We start from the raw sequence: 13,867 nt of genomic DNA, 5'->3' as shown, positions 1-13,867 counted from the left end.
TTCCCTAGGAATGTGAAGTATCAATTGCTGCAGAAAAATTGAAAGAATTGTTTTCAAAAATATATTTCACAGGTCTCCAGAGAACCGAGGTCTGTACTCCAAAGTATTAAGCAATCGCTTAGGAGGGTAAAATAAATCACAGAAAATTTAATACCAACTTAAAAGTTTTAATAAAGAAAATTCAAATTGAGTTACGAAAAATCAAATCCATTGAGCCGTTAAAAAGAATAATTGTAATGATGGATATAATTCAATTGCTGAATAAAAAAACATTTGGAAAGACAGAATCAATTATGAATTGCTAACAATGACTAAAAAAAGTATCCAATTCCAGTTCCATGAATATTTTTAATTGACTGGTAAAATAGATGATTGAATCATCAAAATACATAATAAGGCCCTTCTTTTTTTTCGATTAAAAAATCAGGAAAAATTAGCAAATGGAAATCAAAACTCCATAGTTTCAAAAAACAATAATGAAATGACAATTTAACTATCATTAAAACAGTATCAATGGTATTACAAGTGTTAATTGAAGCATAATAGTTAATTACATGAGATTAGACAATAATAGGACATGTCCAGAGACAAGGCTTAACAGCCCAAATGCACGACCCAGTGTATCTAAAAGTAAGCTACTACTGGGCATTCTTTCTACAAGGGCCTTATTTTCCTTATTTACATTTTACTTCATGATGACTGTTCCTTAAGCACCTCATTTCAGACCACATTGAGCAAGATAAATCTATCACAGTATAAGTGCTGGTTAGCAATACAATGCCAACTAATCCAACATTATTCTTCTCCCCAAGCATTGAAATGCTGAGAGCATCTGCTCTCAGACTTTTTAAAGATTTTTAAAAGATAACCTATTCCCTGCATTATAAAGAAGGCTGGGACACAGGTAAAACAATCAAAGGGAACTTTTTCAAACACACACCTTAACTAACAATTTCATTACTAGGCAACCTGCCACATCACTTTTCACACAACCTTGAATCTTTTATATCAGGGGAGTAGCTCATCTCTGGCTTACATCTTTTTTGGAAAATAGGAAACAGTATGTATAAATTGTCAGAGAAAATGGTGCTACCTACAAATCAACAATGAAAACTATTAAATATAGTGTTCCACAAGGTTCCGCATTAGGTCCTTTACTTTTCCTGGTGTATATGAATGACATTGAAAAAGCCATAATCTCTCCAGAGAATAATAACATGGTGCTCTATACAGATGATATAAGTCTAATAGCAGGTCATACGAAATCATCTCAATTAGAAATAGGCATAATAAATAGTATGCTATGGTGAATTCAGTTGCTCAATGGCTGAATGTAAATAATTTACGACTAAATGCAAGAAAAACAGTTGACTTGGTATTTAGCAATAGAGACCTTCAGTCAAATATTTCTGTAGAAATAGGAAACCAATTGATATCCGAGTTAGAACATACCACCTTATTTGGTTTAGAAATAGACAACTAGTTAAGCTGGAGGTTTCAAATTCAAAAATGTAGTAAAAAATTATGTTCAGCCCTATTCCTTTTAAAAACTTTTGCCAACTATTGTAATACAGAAATATTAATCCCAGTATACCATGGTATATTTGAGTCCATAGCTCCATATGGCGTCGTCTGCTGGGGGAGCTCAGCACATGAGACATAAATAGAATACTCACCCTTCAAAAGTGGGCATTAAGGGTTATATTTAAACTAAATGAAAGAAAATCCTGCAGGGAGTACTTCAAACGTCACAAAATCATGACCATTCCCTGTATCTATATGTATAATGTGATTTTGTATGCCTACACCAAAACCCCTTCACTGGTCCGAAACAGGGATGTTCACAAGTACGACACCAGGGGTAAGGATAATTTTCATAATGGCCATTGCAGAGTAGCAGCACTACAAAAAACTCCACAAGTTTCAGGAAGACTGCTGTTTAATCGACTTCCTGAAGAGTTAAAACGAATACTCCCCCAAGAAAATAAATTCAAAAAAAATTGTAAAATTTCTTTTTAAATAATGTTTTTTATAGTGTCCAAGAGTACATAGAAAGAGCCGAGCCAATGTAGGGAATTCTGTTTTTTAAATCTTTAATACTCATATATTTCATGCACATTATTATTCCCATGTATGTATGTTAATGCACCTATAAATGTAATTGAATCTTAATGAAGCCCATACAATTATGTATTGTTCCATGGCGAATAATTCTATCTATCTATATTAATTAAGCTCATAAGAAAATATTATCAATAATTATTACATGAATCCTTCCCTTTTAAGATACATAAAAATCATCATTTGGACTTGGAAGATGACTTAATTACGCTTGCTAATCCAGAATTTAAGAATCAACTCTGCTTTAAAAGATTTTCAGAGGAAAACAACATTTTTGTTTCAATTTCACCTAGGCTATCTTCATAACAGCAAAAGCTTCCACGCAAATAACAACAATTTCAACTGACTAGCACTTTTATCACATTTCTTCATTTATATAATGCATAATACTTATTATCAAATGATTGCTTAATGCATTATCACATAATTATCATGCATCAATCTACCATGAATTTTACAATGATGTAATTTTTGAGGCTAATATCAATAAAATATCAGACTTTCAGTGAATTCCAAAGTTAAAAAACGTTTCACCCACAGTTATCAACCCGGAGTTTGGTTTGATAGATGAGGATAGAGTTCACTTAATACTAATTTCAAATGCCCAACGGCACGTGAAATTCACTTATCAGGTTAGGGGGCCAGTTACTTTCCCAATGTCACCTGCAGTTTCCCACGAAGATCTAGCACCCGAAAAATTACACAGCTTGGGTGAAGCTAAGAGGGCCCAGAGGCGTGCCCGGAAATCAAACCTGGACCCACTGCTTAGTAGTCCAACGCTCTACCCACTGGACTATCACATCCCCTTAAAACATTCCATAATGCTTTTTATGAAAAAATTCAAATATAAAATATTCCATAACACTACTTCAAGTTATATATTTTTCAGAATGAAGCAACCCTTTATAGTCTAAAGTTTACAATATGAGTACTATTTTACTTTAGTCGGAGCTGCAAAAGGGTTCACTTATCCTCATTTTACTCCCAAGGAACTTTTACAAGTGTCCCTAACCTAGCATGTTTAAATTTGGTAGCGTAATAGCATGGCCCCAAAAATCATGAACATGAAATTTCTCAAGCCATATCCCCCTATAGAATGAATTTAAAAAAATGTATTCCCATATTTTGCCCGGCTTAGAGACTTTAGGTCTCATGGTTACCACTGGATATTTTTCTAGGAATATTTTTTTCAAGGAACTCTGGAGGAGAAGACCACTGGATAGATGTATCGTTATTAAATGTAATTTTATAGGACCATTAGCATTCCAACGTTGAAAGATATTAAAAGATGTCTCGCTGAAGATAAAAGAGTAGTCTTGAGATAAGCTACATCCAAAACCTGTTCATTTCTCAGTTTATACAAGTGCCCAGATTAAATCAGATGGTAAATCAGGGTGGGCACTGAAATGCAGGGCTATGCATATGACTGAGTTATCCTTTACTGCCTAAGCTTTTTAATGGATATACAAAAGAAATGTTAGAGAGATAAATAGCAGTCCTTATTTTGGGGCAAGATTGGGACTATGGAGTGTCTTCTACCACCTAACACCTACAGGAACCTAGTAAGGCAGGGGGTAAGAATGAAAGTTGGTGTGGAATGGATCTAGTCAGATTTACAGATAATCAAGCTTCATTTTACTAGTCAGCCAAGGGAGTGCAATCATTGCCAAGATTACAGAATTAATGTGGTAGGCATGGGATATGACAAAACTAATGATGTTCAAGATGGAATGCTAAATTAAACATTAGGTTGAAGGGCATATATTACACAGGTGAAAAATATTTAATTATTAATGAAAATGGCAAAGTCGCCGCAATATTAAAAGAAAAATTTTGTTAAGTGAAGATGTCTTTAAAAAGAGGAAGGAGTTAGTGAGTGGCCCAGAGAGTAGAGATGAAAATAAATATGATGTGGAGCAATTGCACTCCAAAATTTGTCTGCTGAGGTAAGGAAAAATAAGAGACTTGAGAGAGAGACTGGTGAGATGTGGGTTAGGAGAATTATGGAAGAAATAACAATCATGGAAAGATATCCAAATGAAATAGTGCTAAGCAAGGCGGAAAAATACAGAAAGCTGTGGAGAGAAATTTGCAGAAGACATGAAAATTTGAAGTATTGCACACTGAGCGGCAATGAAATATTGAAGTCCATGATACAGGAGAGTAGTATGTTGAACAACTGAATCAGGAAAATATTAGTAAAGATGAATAGAATTAGGGCAGGTAGAAATCATGTGAAATTAAGAAGTAGTTTAGCGTGAAATATGATTTTAGGTTATTTGATGCTGTGCTGGGCTTACTCCATCAGCAGTGAGAATGCAAGTCACTGGTCCATTAAAAACTTTAAATAGCAAGCTACTGTCAATAAATATACTCGGCCAAATTTGAGCAAAACTAGTCAGGGACACCACAAAAACATTCCTTAACAGTGTACATAAATATGATACATTAAATGGCCCCAGGGCAAATATCCATACTGGAAAATAACTCTTTGGAATAAATATAAAGAAAATAATAATTTCAACTATGCAATGGTCAAGTGCTTTCATAAACTCAAAGATATCAAAATCAAGGGTATACTCAATTTGAATTCACCATAGATTACTAAAAATGTGGTACAATCACACTACTGCATGTTAAAATGATTTCAAGAACTTAAAACATCAATCAACAGTGTTCAGATAAAAAATTCTGACACCGAGGGAAGAAAAGGAACCAGCCAAAAAGTAGTTTCAAATAAATATTGAGCAGAATCTAAACTTAGAGTGCCTCCATTTCATGGATTTTAAAGTTATCACATACACTAATTTAATAATTGATGGTTTACATTCTTCAAGGAGGTTTTTAGGTGACCAATCTCAAAATAAACTCATAAGCATTAATTACATCTATATAAATATTAGGAATAGAATAAGATTTTCAGTTCATGAAAAATTTATGCCAGCCTGTAAAATCTGCTTTCTTAAGTCTTTTTTATCAAATCACAAATTTAAAGTAAATGATGTATATTACCATGGTAAATACCAGGTATTTGAATACTAGAATTAATATGTTTTAATGACATTTGAGAAATGTATGGTACACATTACATCGATTGCAAATATTGCAGGCAAGCACAATACATTGCAATTAAAGTTTGAATACAAATGCAGCCACAAATAAAAAAACAGTTAACAGGAGCGTTAATGGCTTATATAAAAATTAAATTATTTATTTACAGAGAGACCACTGTATAGTATTGATGTTCACACAGGAACTGACCAAGTTTAGACTTAAAAGACAAAAAAATTCCTGTTTCCCTTAGCTTTCTAGGTAATAATTTCATGAATTTCATACCAGAATAAGAATGGTTCTTAGCAAACATAGCTGAGTTATGAGTAGTCACCCTTAAGTAACTACAACCTCTTGTGCTGTGCCTATGTACATTGACATTAGTTATTAAATTGAGCATTGTTTTGTTGCACAATAACAATAGCAAGGAATAAATACATAAACGGAAAAGTTGAAATTTTTAAAGTAAGGCCTACAATTTCTTGCCCTTGTTGACATTGGGAGCAAAAAAAACATTTACTTTGCCAATGACTGTACAGTAAAACTCATTTAAAATGATCACATGAAATCCCACAAAACAAATCAATCCTAGGCTCTCTATGAAATTCCTAAAATCAAACATGTTAAATACCAGATATATTGAAATAAAATTTTGCAAATGCAAATCAACTATTTTCTGTTCCCTGGGAGCTAATAATTTCACATTAAAAAAACTTAAGCTTAAACTTAAAAAAAGCTCCAGCTATTTGCAGTAAGGCATTTGGTAGCAACATACTTTGTGATGAAAAGACTTCTCTCATTGTCTACGTCACCTTCTTTCCCATGCAAGTTGATTGAGCTAGGTTAAATTATTCTGTGCACAATCCACAAAAAATATCATGAAATTATTTTAAAACAAAAAAGTCAATCAGATTACCGCAACCTGACATTTTACATCATTTATGAAATTCCTTCCATTCGCAAGTTGTCTATATTTTATTCATTGATGGTTATACATCATAAGAAACTCTTGGGTTGGGTAATACGTAAAACATACTCTAGCAACATATGGTCCATCAGTCCACCAGAACCCTGTCCAGCAAAATCATAGAAGAGAATTACTACAGCACTAAATGAGATCAGTGGTGTTAAGGAACGTGGGGTTAAGCATATTCCATATTAATAGAGACCTTATTTGCCTAATTATAATTATTACAGTAGAATCTTGATTTGGCATATGGTTGTTTCATGAAAATTATGATTATACCCAAGTGAATCAGCAGTCTCAGCTGATTTATACTATATTCTTATGGAATTATTTGAAATTACTTCAAATTAATATCATAAAATTACATGATGCTGTTTTTTCCCGAGAAGAAGCATAAAATTGTTTTTATGAAAGTAAACAACAGAAATTAATGTTGAAGTTGAAGAAATAGTTGCTAGGTACAGTGCCAAGAACCGCGGATAATGGTCCAAAAATGCTCATCCAAATAACATAGTTTGATCTTTGCGTTGGTTGGTAAGCATTTACAGTACCCATCATCAATTGCCTATCATATCACAGCTCTCAGTCCATTGTTGAACAATTTCAACAGCCTGGATACCAGGCCCGGCACTCTGCTCTTCATCATTCACATTTGTTTGGCCATTTTTGAAGTCTCAACGCCATTGTCTAACCCTTCCTTCACCCAATACTATAAGTCCATAAACTAGGCACAATTACGATGAATTTGGGCAGCTGATGATCCTTGACACAAAAAAATCAAATTACAGCAGGCACTTCATTACTGTCAGGAGCAACGATTTTCACTATCATTGTATCTGAATTCATCTACAGGCAAACAGCTACTGAATCAAAACAGAAACATCAGTGGCTGCGGAAACAATCAATAGATGATGCTGCATGAGTACAAATTTGTTCTGACCCATGAATATTTAAATAAAAGAAAATGGCCCCATACTTTTGAAACACCCTTAGGGTACCCATTTCTCTTGAATGTATTGCTCTGGAAGGGTATCACCAATTCTTACTCAGGAAACCTGGTTGGTTAAAATTTGTCAACAAAAATTAGCAGATTGCCTTTAAAATCCCAAGCCTCTAGGTTTTCTAAAATCTCACAACAATGTGTTTCTATGATTTCTCAACGTCAAAGAATATGAAGCGGACATGTAAGTGCAAGAAAAAGGCCTCCTGAATGATGTCTGCTTGAATTAGATGGTCAACTGTGGACCTATTATGCAGAAACTCACACGCTGTCGAAGAGAAGGCTCTACTGCTTCATGAACCAAACAAGTTATCAGTTCACCATCCTCTCCATTACCTTGAATTGCATGCTCACCAGGGGGCTTAGGCAATAGGTAAAGGGATCAGCCCAATCTTTTCCTGATTTTGGAGGAGCCTCGACAACTGACTCTTTCAATGTTTCAGGGAAAGTACCTTTGGGATATATTTGGCTGGTTGTTCTTAGTATATCATACAAGATGGAATATGGGAGATTCTTAAGGATAGCACTATGGATCTGGTCCACTGGTGGACTGGTGTCCTTGGCATCTCTCAGAGATACTTGAACCTCCAACAAAGAGAAGTTTTCACCGTAGGGAGAAGTGGTGGCTAGTTCAGTGAAATCTATGCATATCCTTTCGGTGTGATGTTTCCTGGCTAAGAGGCTTGGGTTGCAATTTGCTGAAATACAGATTTTGGCAATGTTTCCAAATATCTTGGATATGCTGGACGGAGATGCTATTACGACGCATAATCATAAAGGGCCATTTCAACATAAAAAATAAATGTTAGCAAAGGTTTTCATTGGGGGTTTTAGTTTACAACAAATCTATGTCACTTTTCTTCATAATCTCTGTTCACTTCTAAGCACTTTTAGCAATGCAGCACCTGTTCCTTTAATCCATCAGCATAGAAGTTCTAGGAACCAGTTGACAATACTGCTCTTCAGTTCCTCATCATCTTCAAATAGTTGTCCAACAAGCCACTGTTTCACGTGCAAGAAGAGCAAATAGTGGCAGGGTGCAAGGTCAGGACCAGAAATTGAGGTCCAAAACATGCTCATCAGAACAACATTCTTGGTGTTGGTTTGTAAGCATTTACAGTGGCCACCTAGCAGATAATTTTTTATATCTGAGCTTTTCTGTCACAATCATGTGAATAGTGGAGCGTCCAACAAGAGGAAATATATCAGCCAGAGCACTAACCCATCAACTATCAACAGTTCTTTGTCCACTTCTTGAATGATTTCATCAGTCTGGATACTGGGCCTGCCGCTTTGCTCTTCATCATACATATTTGTGCAGCCATTTCTTAAGTCCCAAAACCTTTATCTAAACCATTCTTCACTTAATACTGTAAGTCCATAAATTAGGCACAATACCAACTAATTTGGAGAGCGGATGATCATTTAGTGCACAAAATTCGAATCACAGCATATAGTTTGTAACTGGCAGGAGCAACAATATTCAACAACATTATTATCTGCATTCTCTGTCAGGCAAACAACTACTGAATCAAAACAATAATTTCAGTGGCTGAGGAAGCAATCAATTGATGGCACTGCATGCGTATAACTGTGTTCTGATGCACAAATTTTAAAATATAAGAAAACGGACCTAACTTTTGAAACAGCCCTTGTACTTGGGAGTTGACAGCCTTTTTAGAGCCAATGGAAAACTTGATCAGCAGCAACCCAATATTCTTTTCAATTACTCCCAGACCTTGGACATTGAATTTTTAGGTTAATGCTATTTATATACATCTTCCATGACTTTTTTAGCTTCCTTTATTATTTGGCAAGCTTTTGCTCCGGACCTTCAAAAGTCCACCAGATTTGTGGCAGTGGGATACTTAAACCATGCTAAGTCTTATACTTTTACTTAGATACTTCAATTAGCTTTGAGTTGAATATCAAATAAAGTGTGATCAAAATAATGAGGTTTTACTGCAATATCATGGCAAGCTTTAACCCTGCATAACCAAAACTGCTGGGATTATTAACTAATTATTAATTACTTAATATAATACTATCAAAAACATTGAATCATCAAAACTATAAAAAACATTCATATCAGTCACTGATGAGCAGGCAAACATTTTTTCAAGCCCTGCCATGTATTAACTGCACACTTCATGGCCAATTTTTGAGGAGCTATACCAGGAGACATGGTAAACTTTATCCAGCCTCAAGTATTACAGCACATGTACATTTAATCCTCTAAGACAGATTAAGTGATTACAAAATAAATTAAGTGGATTAATCACAATTTTTCATCACATCAATTGTCAGGGAGAGAAAATTTCTCTCAACCGTGACATGGATGGAATCAAATGAGTTGGTACAAGGACAGAGTCATTGTACAATCACAGTACAGAAATTACAATACAAAAATATACCTTTACTCCACAATATATGAAGTGCAGTGCTAATGGTGTCTGCCATGCATGTTGGCAATAATTATAAACATTTTATAAAAATACACATTTGTCTACATTTCAATGATTATTTTTCTCAATTAATGTGCTAGAGTGGGTGAATCATTATGAAATAACAACTCACATTTCATAAATTGTGCTTCTTTCATATAAAAATAAACAACCTTTTTTAAAATATAAAAGAATTAGAAGTGGTGGCTCCTTTTTGCTCTCAAGAAACAAACACCTGCCATGCTTTTTCATTCAAATGGAAGAAATTTGAAACAAGAAAAGTCAGTCAACTGTAAATTATAAATGCACCACAATTTCCACAATTAGCTGACACCATGAGTACTGACGGCAATCATTAGTCCAAAATCTATATGATTGCACTGGAAATATTCAGGTTAAATGACAGCTTATACAAAAGTGACAAATTCTGGTTTCAATGCTAAAAATATAACTGACTTGTATAAACCTTTGTCAGAGAATAAAAATTTGAATTTTCAATAACTTTAGTCTTACTACTTCACTTAATTCCATAATATTTATACTATAGGAATAGAATGAAGTTGCATCCATTAACTCTTATGAAAATTAAAAGCAAAAAACATATGAAATATTTTAAACAGTAACATATAAGACTACCTTAATTCTCAATACAAATGTTTGAACAAGGAAAAATTTTGCTGAAATAAAAATTGTTCTACTTTAAATGAATGCCACTTCATTCAACAAAGAAGCTATAATTTGAACAAAGTCTATACTAATGTTTCTGTTTATCACAATTATAAAATAATTTTTACACACTAAAGTGATCAAGCAAGATTTTCCTCCATAATCTTAAGCATCAGAATCAGTCTTCATGCTAATAATAAAATAAGCTTAACCCATTATTCTGGTCAATTCAAGCAGCAAAAAACTATGTTAAATACGCTAGCCAACCCAAGCAACTATGTACGTGAAGTTGTAACTTGTAATTAGTAATTTTTTGCAGTATTTAACATGTTCTAGCATTAGTTCACTACAGCAATTTTCTTCAAAAAATAATATAACCAAGCCAAAGAACTATGCAGTAAACAATTCAGTAGGAAGCAATTTAAACTATTTTGGTTTAATTTGGCACAAGGATAATGGACCTGGAACCAATGTAAAACAGTATTAGTGCTCTATTGGGTCTGAATTTTTATTTAGCTAGTCAAGGCCAGTATGACAGAAATTTTACTCACTTTGTTTGAAGATCATCATTGTTTTGCTGAAGCTGAAAGAGCTCAGATTTTACAGTTCGTTCACCAGATATCAAAACATTGATTTGGCAGCGAAGTTCTTGCTCAGTTTGTCGACTGGCTTGAAGGTCAATTTTCAGTCGTTTCACGTCACCTTCCAGCCTATAGAAAGTTTACACAAAAATAAAAGGAATCATTAATATTTGTCATTTTTAAACATGGCAAGAAAAGTTGACTCAAACTGAGCAATTTATAGCACGAACACGACAAGGTGCATAAGCTTGTACATTGCTTAATCAATTTACACAGCTGTTAAAGCTTGAAGTACAATTAAGCATTCAGTGGCTCAAATCTTTTTGAAAAACACACCATTAAGTCCACAATTCATTCATAAAAATTTCATAGTGAATAATTAATAACACACAGTATGAATTGCTCTATGGGAAGAAAAACTCTACATCTCTTTGTCTACCTCTTTACATGCATTTGCTAAAAAATTCAATTTACATTTAACGAAATCCACAATAAAATGACCATATAAGCCAGTTTTAGAATAAGTTGATGTTAATGTACCACAAGAAATCCCTAAGTTGATAAAAAAAATTGCCAATAGTTAGTTCATAAATTTCAATATTAATGGATAAATTAATATTAATCTGATAATCAATAGGCAATTTAAAAATTGATTTAATTAGTAATCTAGGAAAATCAATTATTATTATCCTTGAATTGTATTGAAAACATTTTTTAAGAAATTGAAACAAATTTTAATTTTATTGGTCTTTACTATGGGCGCAAAGAATTTTTTATTTAGAAAGCCATAATATGACTCTACACCCATTTGATTTTGGGTTTTCAAATAAACGTGCTCGGGAGAAAAACAATTATACACATTCAAATTTTAACATAGGAAAAATTAAGGTTATGTTGTTTAAAATAAATAAAACTAGAAGAAACATCACAAAAAACCACCTTTAAGTATTAAAACTGCAGCAGAATCGTTTGAGTAGTTTTAATACTTGGACAGTGTCACATTCACATGATTAATTAAAAATAGCAATTTCCACAAAAATAAAGTTTAATGCGACCGGTTTCAATGTTACTACATCATCATCAGGTGTTAGTTAAACCTCAGAGTCCATAACTATCACCTGATGATGATGTAGTAACATTGAAACCGGTCGCATTAAACTTTATTTTTGTGGAAAATTGCTATTTTTAATTAATCATGATATTCCACCATATCACGCCTGAAACGTCTCTTTTTATACATTCACATGAGCTGAGCTACCACCAATAGGCAATGCTAAAAATTGCCCACATCAGCCCAATCAGCATATTTCTCATAAATTTTAATTAAATAATATGCAGGTGATGGAAACAAGGCCTACAGATAGATATAAATTTTTCCAATACAAGGATAGGGGTCATCAATTGAGAAAATTAACAACTCCTCCTGTTTTCAGCACAGAGAACTGAAAACTTTAAGAGTGAAGATCCTGAAACACTTTCCTTCTCATAAAAATTACATGGCAGAGTTAATGTTTAAGTTAGTAAGTTTGACACGAGAATGAGCTTCATATAAACATACGCAGGGCTAAAATTTTGTGTGGGAGTAGTGGCCAGCTGAAATTAGGAAACCATTATGTGAAGTATATGAAGATTATGCGCCACTGAAGTACCATATTCAGGGCATTGAGGTTTTTGATGCATTCTGAAAATCCAAATAGTTCACTGAGCTAATTATTCGAATTTCAACTTATTGATGGTAAGCAAGTGAAAGTAAGAGCAAGGTTGCCATGAGTACAGGGAAATCAAATGACATGTAATCCTGGTGAGCATGGAGGGACAAAGGTCACAAATAAATACCAACCATGAAAATCAAGTGTTTCATACTTTGGGCCATTGGAAGGAAAATAAGAATCACAAATAATACACGCTACATACTGGCCCAAAGAGCAGGAAGGCACTGATTGGTTTGATAAAGTACCAGGCAACTAGGAGGCAGGACAATGCCAAAACAATCTAAGTAATTATTCATTTCATTTTTTTAATCATAATCAATTCAAATCAAGAAAAAATCACACAAATATTAAATATTAAAAGTATTACCCACAATTATGATATTTGAAAATATTTATAGACTATATGTGAATATAAAAGGTTAAATTGATTTTTAGTGGCAAAATCATCATAATATTATTTTTATAATTCAAACTTACAAGCAAACCTTTTAAAATTCCATGTTTATTTAAGTTAAATTCAGGTAAATATGTTACATCAATTATCATCATCAATTTCACTGAAATAAACATTAAATTGCAATAATTGTTTATTCATAACATTCTTTAGTTAAGACTAGATGGCTAGCCAGCACTTGGCATAAATATACTACAAAAATTATTTTTATATTTTATTATTAAATATGTTTTAAAGCCATTGAAGTGTTTTTCAACTTAACTTAAGAAAGCAATTGCCTTTTGGTTAGGGTGGGAGGAGGCCAATGTATGTCATTTTTATATTATAATGTTATACAGTATGAATCAATGAACTAATTTTTCCCTTCTCTATTTCTTCAACATCAATTAGATGACTACGTAAGGAAACAGAGATATGGGCCATTTAAGCATAGAATAGCCCTGGCATATACTAGTTTCAATCGGACACATGCATTACTGGTGTTCATATACCGTTAGTCAGGGCAAGTTCGGACCCTGCGTATTGTGCTGGCTGGTACTTGCTCCATTTTTTTCTCCTGAGTCCACATTTTACACAATTTAATAAAGTCTTCCACACAATGAATGATACAATGTAGCATATTCTGCATAAAAGCAATGGATGTTACTATTTATACTTCAATTTCATTAAATTACTTTCCTTCAAAATCTGCATTATTTCTCACTGAATATGAAAATTTTCAATCAAATCCCATGAATGCTCTATTTACTAGAACACCTTATTTTATTTTATGTAGCTCTGTAGGCAGAATGGTGAGAAGGCACACAAGGGTCATTGAAGGCCAGTGGTCACATGAGCATGACGTTGTTTTTTGGAGAAAAATTCATCTCTT

General features: G+C 33.4%; 1 protein-coding gene across 1 annotated transcript in view; it reads right to left on the bottom strand.

Annotated features, from left to right (window-relative positions):
* The window catches only part of LOC139685748 (macoilin), an 83,964-nt gene that overhangs the window by 53,451 nt on the left and 16,646 nt on the right, over window positions 1-13,867 (bottom strand). Inside the window, exon 9 of the mRNA XM_071582812.1 lies at window positions 10,801-10,959. Coding sequence (XP_071438913.1) covers window positions 10,801-10,959 — 159 coding nt within the window. The remainder of the gene's footprint in view (window positions 1-10,800; window positions 10,960-13,867) is intronic.

Source organism: Hetaerina americana, unplaced genomic scaffold (assembly GCF_022747635.1).
Source record: "Hetaerina americana unplaced genomic scaffold, ioHetAmer1.1.p SCAF_12, whole genome shotgun sequence".
Taxonomy (NCBI): Eukaryota; Metazoa; Arthropoda; class Insecta; order Odonata; family Calopterygidae; genus Hetaerina; species Hetaerina americana.
Note: the sequence above shows the minus strand (reverse complement) of the source record. Positions and strands in the feature narration are given on the sequence as shown.